Source organism: Andrographis paniculata, unplaced genomic scaffold (assembly GCF_009805555.1).
Source record: "Andrographis paniculata isolate CXL003 unplaced genomic scaffold, ASM980555v1 Contig74END, whole genome shotgun sequence".
Lineage (NCBI taxonomy): Eukaryota > Viridiplantae > Streptophyta > Magnoliopsida > Lamiales > Acanthaceae > Andrographis > Andrographis paniculata.
In genome coordinates, this window is record NW_026137611.1 from 622,417 (window position 1) to 640,854 (window position 18,438).

The 18,438-nt window shown below is 33.4% G+C and overlaps 2 protein-coding genes across 2 annotated transcripts; both read right to left on the reverse strand.

Annotated features, from left to right (window-relative positions):
* Nucleotides 1-3,765: 3,765 nt before the first annotated feature.
* LOC127266170 (transcription factor TCP10-like) lies at nucleotides 3,766-5,735 on the reverse strand. The gene is made up of 2 exons (XM_051296333.1): nucleotides 3,960-5,735; nucleotides 3,766-3,877 (listed from the first exon to the last, which is right to left on the reverse strand). The coding sequence occupies exon 1, from the start codon at nucleotides 4,864-4,866 to the stop codon at nucleotides 4,003-4,005; it is 864 nt and encodes a 287-aa protein (XP_051152290.1). The 5' UTR covers nucleotides 4,867-5,735; the 3' UTR covers nucleotides 3,766-3,877; nucleotides 3,960-4,002.
* Nucleotides 5,736-14,694: 8,959 nt separating this feature from the next.
* LOC127265858 (uncharacterized) lies at nucleotides 14,695-16,638 on the reverse strand. Its single transcript, XM_051295874.1, has one exon. The coding sequence runs from the start codon at nucleotides 16,636-16,638 to the stop codon at nucleotides 14,695-14,697; it is 1,944 nt and encodes a 647-aa protein (XP_051151831.1).
* Nucleotides 16,639-18,438: the final 1,800 nt, after the last annotated feature.

Here is an 18,438-nt window from a genome sequence, read left to right on the forward strand (position 1 = left end):
TTATTATATGCTCTGCTGCATTCCAAGTTGAGTTATGATTTGGGCATTACGGATTTAGTTGGATACACAAATCAAATGTAGGATTTATGTTGTGCATTGGACGTTTGTTCTGAATAGTTTTCCGATAAGCTCTATGCATTGTGTCTTGGTGATACAACTTCTAACGAATCAGGGATCGAATCTTAGTTGTGCAGTACTATGTTAGTTACAACTACTGAACATTTGCCGGAAATGGATCAACTCTTGCCCAATTTGACATTGTCAAGAAGACAAAGGTTTGTTTGGCTTGAAGTGAGCAACAAGAGATGTTGCAATAGGTTCATATTTTATGCAGGTTGAAACATTCCAGGAATTTCATATGTAGATGTCTCATTCTCAAAACTTTTGAATATCAAACTTGCTCTTCATCATGTAATTGAAATTTTGAATTACACTTATGTTGGGCCATATTATCATCTATAGTTCTAGAAAGAACAGAACAATTAAATATATCTTGAAAGAGATCAAAGAGACTTGTTAGTTCATCAGCCTCTATCAAATCATTATATATATATATATATATGTTGAGCATAAAAGGAAACAAAGTTACAACTATAGATGCAAATTTGATCTAAAATCCACCAAATTCAGATAGTTTTCCTAAAAATTCAATTTTCTTTGTCATTGCAAATCTCTGATATATAGATTTGATTTGATTTGATTTTGACTTGACTGGGACTATATAGTTTTGCCTTTATTTGATTGAGATTATGATTAACTAGCTAGGATATGATTAAGTCATAGGTTGAGAATCTTTATGGTGCCTTTCTTTTCGACTCGTGTACCATGTAATCATCAAATTTTTATTTAGTGAGAAACTCTACTATTTCTCTGAATTTTCCTCATCTTCGATGCCTTTCTTTTTGACCTATATACCTTGTGTTCATCAAATTCTCTATGATCAATGGCCTTGCACTCAGAACATGTGTTTCAATTTTAAAATTGTGGCGCAAAATGAAATATATACATTTTTCTTCAAAAAAAAAAAAAAGGATTTTGGCGTCCGTTTGTATGGCGGCGGTGGCTGGTGGTTGAAGTTCCTCTGGAACTTGTCGTCGCCGCTGTTACTGCATTTTCTTTGTTGGAGAGTCTTTAGAATAAGCTGAAATTGCGAGAAGGGCCGTTGTGGCAGGTGGAAATGTTCGAAGCCCCAAAACTGAGGAATTTACGGAGGCAAAAAATGAATACTCTTTAAAGTAGAAATCTTGCTTCTTGAATGCAAAACAACCTTAATGTTCAAGGAGGGGGAAAAGTGGCTCGAAGATGCCGTGGGCCTATGTTGGGGTACAAACCCAAGTCCTACATTGAAATATGCAAATAAAATTTCACATTTTATAAATCCCAAATGAACTCCACTAGAATGAGGCATTTTGAAGGAAGTCTAAAAACAAATCCGTGCGGACTAAGCTCAAAGCGGAATAAGCTCAGAGCCTGGTTCAACGGTGAAGTGGACTGAACAGCATTGGACATTGGTTGTGGTGGTGGGCTTGCCCTCGTGACCTGCTGTGGAGGTGCCTTGTGTCAAAAGTCTCCTTTTGGTGTTGGGTCGGTGTCGACAGTTGTTGTTGGTCAGACAGGTCCCTTTATATTAGAAGGTACAAGGTGGCAGAGAAGGCCCATAAGTTGGTCTTGGTTTGAGGGGAAGTGAAAAAAATTCATACCTTATAAGTCCCACATAAACTTCACTAGTACGATGCCTTTTTTTGGAGAATATGCAAAAACAAATCCTTAACTACTGGTCATACTAGTGTTGAGTTGATAGATAGGTATTTTCCAAAATATATTATTTACACCCGAACTGAGTCAATAAATTATCATATTTTTTTACTTTCTGTGGTAAATTGAAAGTAACAACGATGTACACAGAGCCAAATTTGTTTGTTTGGTTTTTCCGATCCGATCCCAAAAAAAAAAAAAAAAAACCAAAATAATAAGAAATAAAAATCAAAATTACAAAAGAGAGTATAAATCATAAGTTTGAATTCTTCATAACTTAATATATGTAATAATCTTTCCCGTTTTTTATTTATTAAAAAACATATATGAAAACCATTTATGAAAGTAACCAAACTTGAATGTCTTCTCACAGTATTGTTTCACATTAGTTAGATCTATAGAAAAATCTTTTACCTTTTTCCTTTATTTTTACCATAAACTATTTTATTCAATACTTATGTCAAACTTAAAATATTATATTCAAATTTTTTTTTGGATCTTTAAAATTATATACTTGATATTTATTTTTTATTTAAAAATTTCTAAAAATCAAAAGATCATCTCAAACTCAAACTACCCCAAAAAAAAAAAAAAAAAAAAAAACACAAACACAAACACAACCACCCACACACACATACATGATTCCTATCAACATCAACACAAACACGATACATTTATTACAATGGGATCGAAAAATTCGATGAAACAATCCTTAATTAAGTCTCCATCTCCTTTTCTTTTCTTTTGTTATAATGTATGCTTCTTTCTTTCTCTTTTGAAGTCTTGCATGTTCTTTTTATCAACTTTGGTTTCCTTTCCTTTTTTCTTAAGTTTTTATTAGTTATTTATTTATCATTCTCCTTGTTCTCCCACTTTTTACACTTTGGAGCTTGCTTATGTAGGGACTTCATGAATTAATCATCAAGATTCCCATTGAGTGAAACATGTATAATTCATATATTATCAAGGTAAGTATTGCGTATGGGTACAACATTGCTTTTGTGTTATATAGCAACGTAAAGTTGTCGCAGGCAAAAACTTTAAATCGACACTACATTTCATTACTATTTTTGTTACAATTTTTTTTTTTTTTTTTTTTTTTTTTTTTTTATGAATATTGCGTGTTCATACTATATTTGTGCCAATTTATACTATCCTACTAAGAAAAAATTATAAGTGACTTAAAACCCCCAACTCTCTTGTCGAGCTCCGTGGGTGTTGGTCCTTTGACAAAATTTTCTCAAATTTTTTTATTTTAACTTTGTATGTCTTACTTTTTTTTTTTAACGAAATATAACATCAGATATTATTTAAATACTAGTATTATGGGGATAAGCAATCAAGGTTGTTATAATGAATGGTATCTGCAAAAGGACAGCTTTGTATTATTTTTTTTTTTTTCATTAAACAAAATCGATCAATATTTGCTGACACAAAGAAACACAGCAGCAGCTAGCTCAAGTTGGCTATGCCTGTTTTAGAAACTTACCTGGAATTTTGAACCAAGTAACCAGACATCATGCAGTTCTCATTTCCAGAATCATGGAAAATAATAAATAATTGTTAGAGCTCGAAGATTTCAAACTTACTTGAAAAGAGAAAAGTTAATTAAGAGCAGTAAATTTTTCTTGTTTGTACTACAAGCCTACAATGGGCACATGCAATTTAAGAAGCACTGTTTCTTGTTCGTATGATTTCTTTCAAATAATCATTCTATGAATAATAATGGAGTTTGTACGAAGCCCTTGCCTTAATAATAATAGCAACAGTAATAATACTCAAGAACTGAAAATCCCCTTCCTGTATTAGACACTAGCTTATACGAACTTTCGATTCTTGCAAATAAATTAATTAATACCCTTTTTCCTGCAAAGATTTGGCCTCAAATTGAAGGTGTCTTTATGATCAGACATGACCGAATCGATTCCAGAATGCACTAATTCTAAGTATACAACCAAATCACCAAAACAGTAGCTGTGTCAGAATATGGAGTTTGGAGAAACCCACATCTGTTAAATAAATTTAGTCCAGCAAAAATGATAACATATTGATCAAGTGTACGTAATGCAAGAATTAATGAAATCCCACACTGTTGGATGGATTCGATCGATCCTAATATATGCTGCAGTTTAAAGTAGCTAGCATCACAAGATTAATTCAAAATGGAATATTAATTCAGGGTAAAATAAGGTAAAAAAGATTACCTATTTATTAAAGAAGAAGAAGACGAAAATCCTTTGAAGCTAGCTAGACATGGCTGTCGGGTTCTTCCTCTCCATAAATAATTCTTGCAGGGGTGCCGAATAATCCGAAGTCGAAAGGGCTTCCGAAATCGGAGGATTGGCAGCCATTGGCGTGCTGCTGAAACACGGCGGCGGTAGGCAACGGCCTCTGCAGGTTCCATGATTGATCCCCGAAATTGGACTGAAGGAGTTCCCTGTTAGAATAAGGCAGCAGCCCTTGGGAGAGCAGCGCGTGAGGCTCAACCGCCGCCTGTGAATTCATGGCGCCAAATCCAACCCTACCATCCAACCCGTTGATTCTCTGATAACAGTCGGGGAACAAGTTGCCGGAATTTCCGCCGTCGCTGTGGAGAGACAGCCCTAACTCCGCCGCCTCCGCCCTGGTGGCGGCGGCGGCGGCGGTGGTGGTGAAGCCCGGGAAGGAATTATTCATTGCGTTGACGATGGAGTCTGAAGCCATGAAAGAGGAGTTGCTACTGCTGCCGGCGGCGATTAAGGGGGCGGCGGAGTGGGGGTCGAGGGCGAGGTCGTTGGAGCTAGGGTTTGAGTCTTCTTCAGCGGTGGGAGGGTGCCATGGTGGGAGCTGTGTGAGACCATCAATGGCGGATTTAGCCTTTCTGATGAGCCAATCGACGGCCTTGCTGGGGCGGTCGTAGCCGAGGCGGTCCTGGACGTCGTAGAACTGGATGGCGGTGTGGGCCGATAATCGCACGCGCCGGTCACGTGGTCCCTTGGAAGTGTAGACTTTGCTGTGTCTGTCTTTCCGGCCGGTGGAGCGCAGAATGTGCCCACCCTTCACCTGTACAATTTCTCCTCCTCCAACTTGACCTTTCATTGGCTCATCCGATCCCAACAAACCCCTTCTCATCACTTAATTAAATACTTAATAATCTTAGCTTGCTTACAGATGTATATATATATATTTGTATGTATATATTGCTATGCTCCTTAAATTTGCCCTTCTGCTTCAGCTTTTATCTCCTCTGAAAAACTGCCTTCACTTTCCTAGGCTTTCCTCTTTTCCACAACCTAATCTTGCTTTTACAGCGTGTAGAGTAGACTGACAGCTGCCAAGATTCACAGGCCTGCTTCTTCTGCTTCTGCTTCTGCTGGAAGAGATCCCAAGAAAATTTGAGAAATAGAAAAGCCAAAACACAGCAGATAAGTCAGATCTCCCTATAAGATGATCTGATCTCTAGCTAGTTAATTATAGGTCGAGAGATTAATCAAGCTGAAGATCAAGAAAGTAGTAGTAAAAGACAAAAAAAAAAAAAACGATATAAGAGGGGCAATATTTTCAAGGGTTTTTCAGATAAGAAGAAGAAAGTTAATTGATAAAAAGTGTAATGGCTGCTGCTGCTGCTGCTTTATGGTGACTGAGAAAATTGCAGAGGCAGAGATTTGAGGGTGCAGACGACATTGTAATTGTATTTCGGCTCCTTCTCATCTTCTTTAATTTAATTCTGACTGAGCTGTGTGTTAAGATTGGGAGTAAAAGAAGATATACAGAAATGAATGGAACAGTAGATCTAATTTGGGGTTTGTTGGGTGGGGGTGGGGGTGGGGTGGATGTACTTGTTTGTATCTTCTTCCCTAGCTCTACTATGGATGGATCTCTTACAGTACAGTACAGGGCTACAGCATGCAGCTATATAGGTAAATTGATAGCTGTAAGGTTGTGATGATTTTTGGAGGTTATTACACATATGTACTATTTAGCTACCTCTACAGTCTACACCAACCTTGTAGAATAGAAGATGCTTAATTCTTACCATCTATCTCTTTCACTTTTTTCAATTTTTTCTCTTCACTTTGCTTTCTTTTCAGTGTTCTTTCGTTTTTTTCTTGTTTTTTTGAAAAGAAAAAATAATGAAATTAAAATTGTTTGTTAATATGTCATTTTTGTTCCATAGGGCCCTCCACTTCACTTCTCACCCACTTTCATTCATGCTTGATTGCTCTCTCTCTCTCTCTCCATCTCTCTCTCTCTCTCTCTCTCCATCTCTCTCTCTCTCTCTCTCTCTCTCTCTCTCTCTCTCTCTCTCTATATATATATATATATATATGTATGTATGTATATATTTGTATGTATGTATGATACACAATGTATGTTTGTTTTGTAGCTGGAGTGATCAGAATGAAATGTCAAGAAGAGATTGATTAACCTCTCTGGATATTCATTCATATCTTGTTGTACAATAAATTAATGTCGTAGTCATATATGTATAATACATACACATGCATGGCTAAAATGTTTTGTAGAAAGAATTTTGAATGTCTCTTCAATGTGTGCACCTAAAAATATGAACGCCTTGAATACACTTTTCACACCTCACATGGACCATTATAATTATTACTATAACACACCATACCATATGAATATATATTGTGATATCTTAATAATTAAATACAACTACATCACATCTGTTAAATACTATAATAATAACTGATTCATCTTTTCAAACAAAATCATTGCTATATTTTAATCCTTTTCAATATTGGCTGTTGGTTCACTTTTATATATCTAACAACTCCCTATATATATGCTATATTAATTTACCTCATTTTGACTACATAAGTATCCACAAAAAGGTTAAAGAAGCGTGACTTGTATTCTTTATTTTCTTTTTTTAGGATAAGAGGTTTATTTGATAATTATTATTATATGGAAATCATAGATAGGAAAGTACCATGGTTCAATAATAATAATAATAATATATATATAAGACATGTATATTGTAGATATAATTTACCCAAAATATATTGTGTTAACTTTAATTTATTAAAACCTATAGGGCCTTCTTCAAATAGTTAGGTATATGAACTTTATATAAATATATATATATCTTTTAATTGCTTCAATATTGCCTTAGGTACAGAGAACAAACATTATAATGATTGGCATCATGTGTCACGGGTAGATTTTTTGTTAAGGAATCTTTTCTGGATAGGGACATCCTTCCAATTCTGTGCATGCTTATTTTATTTGCATAATTAGAAATTAATTATTATTATTATTATTATTATTATTCAATTTGATTTTCTCAGTAGTTAGCTAATTAAGTTCCAATGTTGCATTAAGGTTTGGTCGGTATCAAATAAATCAATTGATTCCAACTTGACACAATTTAGGAAATTGGTCCAAACTGTGTTACCAATTATACATATAGTTATATTTCAATTCAAAGGTATATTTATTAAGGCCTCTATGTCACAACTTTATTCAACACGTTATTCACCAAAACGGATCTTCGAAAAAAAAATACCTACATGCTTCGCCAGATTAATTCTCTTGGAAATTTTTTTGCTTTACTTAGGACAATCTTGAAATTGAATTCCGAAAAATTATCATTAATTGAATTCAAGAATAGGTTCTTTCTACTACGAAATTCCCAATAATTAGGAGGATGATATTGTTTGATTTATTATTGTTTTTGTATGTAGCAGTGCAAACCTATAAAGAGGTGTAATCGTATTTGCGAAAATTGCAAAAAATCGTATTTATGTACTGATGTAGGCACATAAATATGTATCTTATATTTTATAAACTTACGATTTAACCAATATTGTTATTGAATTGCAATTTAGTTGTCTTCATCATATATATTAAACCTTAACGTGCAAAATCATTTCACAACTTATATGTTATTCGATATGAGTCGTGCCTCGCAAAAAAATTGTCCATTTTGTCTCCAAATAAAGGGAAAATATCAAGCTTGACATATAAGTTGTGAAATGATTTTGCAAAGATGTAAAATATATTTTTTCTATAATTTTGACACTTTAAATGTAACGAATGACTCAACTCAGCAATACAGAATATAATCACGACGAGACATTCTTTTCTTTTGTGCCTCCGGACAAAGAAAATTCAGATTTTGGTGCTTAATGCACTGACAATAATATAAATTGTCCATTTTTTTATATTTGTATATCTGACTTATATAATAACATTTTGGCCTAGTATAGTATAATAATTTTTTTATATATATTGTACGTATAGATTATTTTTTACCATAATAGAAATTACATACTTTTAAATGAAATAAATAAAAAATAATAATAATCAGTATATTGTCATTAGAGTAAAGAAGGTTACTCACGTACGTGCATGTAGATTCAACACATCATTAATTAATTAAATGTAGTAAAGTTTCTTAAAGATTGATTACACAGACAATTAGAGGATAGGTGAAGAATGTACGAGGTAATGTTGTCCTACCTACCTACCTACCTACCTACCTATCTATTATATATATCTACTGGAAGGTTCTAGGTTCAACCATGATATGTTTCAACTTATCAGCATGGGATTGGCTTATAAGTTTCTGCGGTTGGATTTGGATACACTATGCTCCCTTTTTCCAAATTATTTGCTAGTTTTGTATTTTCTTTTATTTGGCACTAGTAATATAATTTAGATATTTTTTTTTGTTTATTTTGTTATTACTTTTTATTTGAAATTTTAAATTGTATGTATAAGAATTTTTTTTTTTTAAAAAAAAAAAAAAGAGGAAAGGGAAAAATTATATATAAGTGAAATTTTGAATATATCAAATCTAATAGTAGAAAGAAACAGGGTAGATGTATGTGGGGGTAAGGGGGCTCCCCCTCCCCCCATCCCACCCCCTTATAATTTTTAATTTTTTGTTTTTATTTTATAATATATAATATAAAAAATAATAAATAAATTAAAAAATTGATAGAATATTTATGTGAAAATTTAAATTTTGAATAATAAAAAAAATTATATCTTAATAATTTTTTGATAACATAAAAATAGATATGAACAAAAAAGTAATAAATAGTAATTAAAAAAATCTTCAAAAATTTCTCAAGCAAATACACATAAAATGATATTTTTAACGGCTTTTTTTTTAATAAATGTTTTTATTATTTGTCAATTTCATATAATACAAAATTTATCTTGTAATATGCAGTTGTCAATGTAAATTGTATTTTACAATGTTTTCGAAATATGATAACTTCACTGATAAAATTATTGGATAACAAATAGATAATGATCGTTTCAAAAATTTTAAAAATTAACCCCCCTTCCATCCTGGTCTAGTTCGCCTCTGGAAAGAAATATGTCATTTTAAAAAGAAACTTACTTTAAAAGTATATAAATGTCTCGGTATATTTATAGTTGAATGATTGAGGTAAATATTAGGAGTAGTATTTTATTCAATTTTTTACTAATATACGTATATTAGTAAAAAATTGAATTTGTTAACAATTGATTTTTATTCTTTTATTTGTGATAACTTGGAAATCTTCGCTGTTATTTTTTAGTGCACTTTGAGTAAATCCCGTTAACAACTGATCTTAAATTATAGAAATATGGAAAAAATTTATATACATATATATATATATTTATATACTATTGTTTAATATTATGTGTGATATATTATGGTTTGCTAATATAGAAATTTTGAATTATTATTTATAATTGTTCTAGGTAAAGACATTATTGTTGATTTGAAAGAAAATATTGAGAGTTTGAACTCATGATATAATTAAGAACAATTATTATTATTATTATTACTATTATTATTAGCATTATGATTTCTTCTTGTTGTTGACTTGTTGTTTATTTATGTGTTGGCGACAATTATATAAAATTGAATGTATTTTCCGAATACTTATATGTATTATGATGATTTATAATACAATATATATATATATACATATATAATTGTTGAATATTTATCCATACTTGTGTTGCATCTTTGTTTTGTTCGCAATTATTTTTTGTTTATCGATTGCTTATATCAAATTACTCGTATTTAAAAGAACAAATTTTTACAAACCTAAAAACCTTCTCAAAACAATTTAGACAAAAAACTTCTATTTGCAATCTTTCAAAAACTTGGTCCGAATAGCCAAATGTAGTCCGATCTAAGTAAATGTCTTGATGAAATTAGATAACTTCCAATATATTTATATTTTGGATAGAAAAAAAATAAATAAATAAAATTTGAACAATTAAAATCTTCATATATAAATTTAAAATTATTATGTATTTTATATGAGATTAAGTATATACTAATAAGAAAAAATTATTATATTGTCCTTGTCAATACGATTTCTACATCAACACATGATTCACTCTTAATTAAACTAATTGTATTATTGTAAGGAACGCCAAACCAATGTATAAACTACAAATCATCTTATAATTATTTAACAAACACACAGTAGCATTATATTGCATGTGTATATATATATATATCTTTTGCTACGTACCATGTATGTTTAATTATATATAGTTTTAGCTGACTCTAATTCTTACTTAGACATCCTCTACATATGTCATTGTTATAACCCTACTCTACCCTACCCTACCCTACCCTACCCACCATTCTTACTTCTCATTTTAACTTTTCATCATTTAGAGTGGGCATATACTTTGGGTTATTATTATTATTATTATTATTATTATCCAACTGCATTTTACATTTTCTGGTTAATAATATAATTTTTGGTTTGACACCAAAAACAAACACATTACTATAATTGAAAATGAAAATTTTTAATAGAACGCACAAAAAATGGATAAACAAAAATATACATTAAATTGAGACGAAAAAAATATTATATTGCATATCTTTCATTTTTTTTCCTTTTAAATCATCACATCAAATATTTAAATTTTTTTTTTTATTATTCAAAGTAATTGTAGAACTTCGTATATATACAAAAACTTTTGTCTAAATAGAGCCTAAGTTATTGAGGAAATGTGGGGGAAAAATAGTGAATATAAATAAGAACAAGTGATCTGGTTATCGCGCCAGCTAAGTTAAATAAGCACGATGCTAATTTAACTCAGTTAGCGCAAATATACAAAACAAACAACACATAAATAATACTTTCTCCGTTCACAAACTAACGTCTTATTTTTTTATTTGGAATGTACTATAACTATTGCCTTATTTTCCTTTTTTAAACACAAATTTTACTTTTTATCTTTAATTCATTTACTACTTTTAATCTTTATCATACCCTTAAGGGTAAATTTGTCAATTCATACCAAAAAGAGAATCACTTAAAATACCGTGCAAATATATTTTAAGACAATAGAAATTGGACCGATGGAATAATACATGATAATATTATATATAACATATATACATATGGCAGTATATAAAAATATATATACAGTACAACTAAATATATAAACTACATAGTATATATTTTTACTTTATGGTTGCATGTTGATAGCCGCAGCAATTAGTATGTTGATTGAATCAAATCAATATAGGTAAGAGAAACAAAATGAATTAAGGGACCTTCCTATTATTCCTTCAATGATACTTACACCAATCCTTTATTTGTATAATCTATTTATTATATTTGTTGAAATTGATCCACAACATTATGACTCTGTTTATATGATACTCCTTTCGTTCATTTACAAGGATTACATTTACTTTTGGCGCGGTATTTAAGAAATAATAGTATTTTAATTATAGTGAATAGTTAAAAGTAGTGTAATGACATTTTTGTCCTTACTTTTTGTGTAAAAGTAACGATGTGATGTAAAGTAAAGGTATTTGTGGAAAAAAATAGGGTATTTAATAAAATGTAAACTTTGTAATTGGACGTCCCAAAATAAAAACATGTAAACTTTATAAGCGGACGGAAGGAGTATTACTTTCGGATTTTTGCGCTATTTAATTTCCTTTTTTTTTTTTTTGAAAAGATCAAATATATTTTTTTTCATCAAATTTCACATTATTCACTAACATTTTTTAACATTTTTATCATTCTCAAAGTATTTTAGTATATACTATTATATAACGAGTTTTAGTAAAAGTATACAAAATATCTCTATATATATTGTGTGAAATTTATTTGTGTTAAAGTAAAGTATACCTAAACCATACTCTTAATTCAAAATTGATATTTTATTGTAAACATATAATACAAAATTTATACAAATAATTAAATAATGTAAAATATATTAAATAGTATTTGTTGAATAAAAATAAATAAATAAATAATTTATCAACAGTTCATTGAGTAGTTTTTCTAGACAAACCGTTGCCCAATTTTTACAAAAATATATAAAATGAATAATTGAGCATTTATTTATTTTATTCAAATAAAATCATTTAAGATATTTTATTTTTTCTATTTGTATAATTAATTGTGTATTTACAATCAAACATCATCTTAAAATTGAAATGATAGTTTGTGGATAGTTTAAAATAACATAAAATAATTTTACACAATACATAAAATATTTTATGTATTTATACTAAAATACAAAAAAATATTATACAATTTCCGTGACTTTTTATTATAAGTGGTAGTTCTCAATCATCCATTATTAATAGCAAAGAGGTGAGATATGACACTTCATATTTTGATATAATGTCAAGATAATCCTCTCATTACGTCTCTTGATAGTGAAATGCAATGTGATCATTATCTAAGTTTTCAACGGAATTAGGATAGTACTTATCTTTTGATAGAATGTGATCATGCTAACTTAGAAAATAGACATGGGTTTCACTACAAAAAAATGACACTTTTGTAACAAAATACTTTTTGTCCATAAATTTATTTTTTCGTTAGTAATAACATTAGAGACAAAATTATGAATAAAATTACGTTAGCTACGTAAAATTTAGAAATGAAATTTTGTTATATATACATATATATATATATATATATATTTGGTAGTGTTTGAGCATGAAAATTCATGGTACATGAAAATTGTTTGATTTTCTTTATATAGAATACAAACTATGTAGTCCCATAAGAGATCACCCGGTTATGTAGTGATAGACTCGTGACCGTGAGATTATAAGTTTAAATTTCTTACTCATTTGAATTTTGTCTGTCACAGATGATCGTCTAGTATGATTTGCTTTGTCGAGTCTAGTTACATACTATTAGATTCAATTGCGAATTTTTAAGTTATCAAAAAAAAAAAAAAGTGTAACTTCGCTCACTTTCTTGAAAATAAAGACTAATCAATTCGAGAGTACTTATGAACTTGAATATAGATCCATTTAAAAGTGTAATTAGACTAAATCTGTGAAGTTTGTAATTTGTTTTGTAATTTTTTCATGTTAAGCCATGCTTTACAAACAAACAATATGCTTGTTCAAATGACAAACATTCTTGAAAATTTGGGGATATATAATGTATACTCCGTCCCATAATTAAATATTCATTTGTTTTTTGCACGTAGTTTTAAAAATATTAGTATTATATTTGGATGTAGTAGGAATAAAGTAGAAATGACTAAAATAACTAATAAGTAGAAATGACTAAAATAACCTTATTAGTACGTGTGATATAAAGGTAATGACATTTGTGTAATACATTGTAAATTGTAAGAGTACTTGTAATGTTAGTTAGATAGTACCGTTACTAAAAAAGAAAATTGATACTTTGTTATAAGAAGGACTAAAATGGAAAAATAGATACTTTGTTATGGGATGGAGGAGAGTATATCTTTATTAGAAATCAGTTCATTTTATTTCAGTTTTTTATTTTATTATTATTGTTGGGATGGAAATGAGTGCAACTCCAATAAATCCTCGTACACAAATCCAAATGGGCCAACCTCCCGAAGCGTAGTTATATCACAGTTATGACACCCACTTGTCGATGAAGTAAATGAAAGTATTTCAAAGCAATAAATGAGATGCTATTTGTTTACCCGGTTCGGATATAAACCATCCTACATCCGGGGGATACCAATCCAGGAGGTGTTCATTAATCAGTGCTGATTAATAACAAAACACTCAAACCTCCACCAACCCACGCTACAAATTAATTACCCTTCAAGGTTTCAGTTGTTACAAACTCGTACTAACAACCGTCATAGCTGGGCTGCACAGAGTTCGAATGCTCCCCTGATCAGAACTCCAGTCTTCCTTTGATCTCCAAGCTTCTCCAACAGAAATACAATGAAAATCACTTACTTAATGCATGGAGGTGGAAGGGAAGTTGTTGAGAGGATAAGCACAATAATTATCTTACTACCCAATCTCTCTAAGATCACTCTCACCACTTCCCAAAACTCTAATACAGTGAAACATACAACCACAGCAGCCATGAAATGACATGCATTAAATTCCCTTTGTTCTAACCAAGGAATGATGTTGTATCAAATCAGTTCTGATCACAAGAAGACAAATTCGAAATGTCCAATTTGTCTTTGAGCAGCCACCAACGAGAGGGGACACAAAGGGCTGCATGATTGGACTTAACCAGCAGGGCCAGAGTTGCTGTTTTTGAATGCCAACGACCACAGAAGCAAAAAGTGTTTTTGTCACTATGCCAAAAATAGATGTAGAGGAATTGAGATTATCTTAACAATCTCCCCCTTTTTGGCATATGTGACCACACACAATGCAGGAGATAATCTCCCACACATGTAGATTAACCCAAATTAAGAGCAAGTTAAGGTTAGGTTTACATGCCATCAATCCAAAGAAGGCTACATGCAGCCTTTACAGAAATTAAAGTCCAAGAACAGCAAAACAAGAGTCTAAAACAGCAACAGGCAGTGAAGAAGTCATGACACAGTGATGCTACAAACACAGTTCAAACAGAGCTCCCCCTTTCTTGATGATCCGATGATCCCATTCCTTCCAGTAATGCAGCAGCAATCCCCCCTCTCTCCTGCATCTCTCCCCCGTGCGTGGACAGATGCCAAAAAAGGCTGGGATGCTTATAGGAAGTCAGGGATTTCCTCCTCCTCATCTGGACCGGAGGCAAACCGAGGATGAAGATGCAGAGCACGAATGATTTTCTTCCTATGTTCAGCTAAGGTGGAGTGAATAGAAGCTTGTTCCTGCAAAACTTCAAGAAGTATCCTTCGGGCTTCCAAGAGCTGACCGGACGGATCGGCTGGGAGAGGTTCCTTAAAGTCGTTGAAAAGCTTGTGCAAGTTCGACCTAGGCTTGAAAAATGTTGTTTGAATTGAATCTTCAGTGGGATCAGGAAGGATCCCATTCTGCTTCAGTAACAGTGTAATGAGGGCCGGATATGGGAGGTTCGTTTTGTCAAATGACTTGCCGCGGGCATACTTCATCATTCTGGAGATGACAACAAAGCCGAAATTGATGTCAGCACAAAGTTTGTCAATGCAGAGAAGTAACTTACCCATCTCATATCCAATGTTAGTCCCATTACTGGTGGGAAAAACATTCATTGCACAAAATCGAAACAGACACTGATATTTCATAGTCAGTTCAGTTGCACCCAGGCCAGCTAGTCCAAAGTCATCTGATTTCCATGCAGATAGTCGAAGTGCCACTTCTCTTCGGGATTCTTTGATCAAGGTAGAGGGAAACACTTCAGGATTATCAGACGGAAGATGTAGTAACTTGTTGATCACTTGAGGACTGAGTTCAATCATCTTTCCCCGTACATAAGCCCTGTGGAACCAAGGACTTTCCTCTTCCAGTACGTCTCGTGTGAGATTGGCATAGAACTCCCGGACAAGCTTCGGGCAATAGGATTTGAGACAAACTGCCCAACGTCGCAATCCTTTCATCCTCAAGAAAGCGAGGAAACCAACATCTTTGTGTAGGGGATCGGTAAACCGAGCCTCAGGAACAAATTTCCGATTGGCTAAGATATCGTATTCGAACAACTCTGCTCCATCGTCGAAATGTGTAATGTCCATTGCTTGTTCAGCCGAGACTGGGGGAAGTGTAGCTTTCCTTTTTCGAGATTTTGACTTCTTTTGCTTCAGTTTCATCTTGGCAATCACTACCTTCTTTCTTTCCTTTGAAGGACCAGAGAAGTCATCAGAAATCTTCCTTTTCTTCTTTTGTTTTCCAGAGTGGCGTTTTCTCAGAGTGGCAAGAGGGGCATTGTCCGAGTCGTCAGACTTGGTTTCTGGTTCAACCGGTGCAGGCATCACCACAGCATTTTCATGCTCCATTCGTTCAGAAAAAAGTTTGTCAACAGTTCTATCTATGATTGTGTTGAGACTTTCATCAGAAAGAGACAAAGAGAGTTCAGCAGTTGCACCTTCATGAGTAACCGCTGGTTCCTCAGGATGAAGGGGTGAAGTACCCTTTTCGATCCTCTGTTGTTCAGATTCAGGGGCTCCCTCGGAGTGTATCATGGTGTCTTCCTCAACATTTCTGGGATCAGCTTCACCAATCTCTTGTTCCTTCCCATCGTCCTCTTTTTCAGCATGATCAGTCGCTTGATCTCCAGGAATATCATCCTCAGGACTATCATTTTGAGTTTCATCAAGGGTTTTCTGCACAAGTTCCTCGGCATCAGCAATGTGATCCCTAGGAGAGGGCGGAGTCACACTGTCAGTGACCACAGCCTGAACTTCCTCGCTTGCTTCAGGTTGAGTTGGAATCTCACTAACTGGTTCGGTGGGAGGTGGAGAAGAGCTGATTCGTCCACCACGGCGCCCACGACCTCTGTTTCTTCCACGACCACGTCCTCGAGCAACTGTACTTCCTGACCCTGTTTCCTTTCCAAAGCGAGTTCGCACCATTGTTCTCTCCAAGAGAGAATTGTAGGAAGAAGAGTAAGGATAACCCTCACCACTGTACTCAGCGAAATATGAAATCACGCGAAATGAGGAAGACGAGTGACCTGTTCGAGTTATGTATTCAATGTCCTCTGAAACACCACTTCCCATAAGGCTGTGATGACATCCAGAGCAGTGACGCAGAGCCGTCAAATCATCTCTTTTTGGGTTTTAAACTTAAAACCCTTCTCAAAATACCGATAATATCCTTGATGCAGATTTTCTCTTTTCGCAAAATGATCCTTCTTCTTTTTGATATTTTCAGAAGACTATTTTTAATCTCCAATTTTCTCCCAAACAAAATGGAGATGTTTATTTATTTATTTAAGCATGCATCATCAAGGAGGACTTGAGCACATACCCAAATCCCTTCGTAGCTTTTCGAATCGATCAACATCTAGAGCCTTTGTGAGAATATCAGCCTTTTGATCATTTGTTCCAATGTGCTTTAAATCACATACTCCATTTTCCACCAAGTCTCGAATGAAATGGTACCGTATGTCGATGTGCTTTGTTCTTCCATGTTGAACGGGATTCTTGGAAATATTGATGGCGCTAGTATTGTCACAAAACAGGGTGAATGAGTCTTGAGCAATACCATAATCATGTAGCATTTGTCGAATCCACAACAACTGAGCACAGCAACTTCCAGCAGCTATATATTCAGCTTCGGCAGTCGATAAGGCAATGGAATTTTGCTTCTTCGAACTCCAGCTAACAATGTTATCTCCAATATAAAAGCATCCACCAGTTGTGCTCTTCCTGTCATCACAACAGCCAGCCCAATCTGAATCTGTGAATCCGATGAGATCAAGACCAGACCTGTTGGAATACCACAATCCTAGTTCTGTCGTTCCTTTGACATATCTGAGAATTCTCTTTGCTGCCTTAAGATGTGATTCCTTAGGAGCAGATTGAAATCTTGCACATACACCAACACTGAAGGAGATGTCTGGACGACTTGCAGTCAGGTAGAGAAGGCTTCCAATTATGCTTCTATAGAGTTTCTGATCAACTGTTTTTCCACCATCATCTTTCGACAACTTTTCTTGTTGTCCCAAAGGAGTTCTGACTCCTTTTGAATCTCGAAGTCCAAACTTCTCCACCATGTTCTGAGCATACTTGGTTTGACTCAGAAAGATACCATCTGCATGTTGTTTAACCTGCAATCCGAGAAAGTAATTAAGCTGACCGATCATGCTCATTTCGAATTCGGCTTCCATGAATTTCACAAATTCATTCTTCAAGGATTCTGCAGTCGACCCAAACACAATATCATCAACATACACCTGTGCAATCATCAAATCTTTTCCCTTCAACTTGATAAACATTGTCTTATCAGTTGATCCTCGAACGTATTCTTTCTCCAGCAGATAATTTGACAATCTTTCATACCACGCTCTAGGCGCTTGCTTTAATCCATACAAGGCTTTTCGTAACCTGTAGACATGGTCTGGATGGAAAGGATCCACAAATCCTTTTGGTTGTTCTACATAGATCTCTTCTTTAATCCATCCATTCAAAAATGCTGTCTTGACGTCCATCTGGTAGAGAGTAAAACCCAAGGAACATGCAACAAACACCAGCAATCTCACTGCTTCAATGCGGGCAACAGGAGCGAATGTTTCATCATAATCAACCCCTTCAATTTGTGTGTACCCTTGTGCAACTAATCTCGCCTTATTTCTGGTAACATTCCCTTTTTCATCAGATTTGTTCTTGAAGATCCACTTAGTTCCAATGACATTCACATCAGTTGGTCTTTCAACCAGATACCATACTCGGTTTCTTGTAAACTGATTCAACTCATCCTGCATTGCATTGATCCAGTATTCATCCTTGAGGGCCTCGTCTACTGTCTTTGGCTCAACTGTAGAAATAAAACAGTTTATCCCAGACAAATTCTTGAAA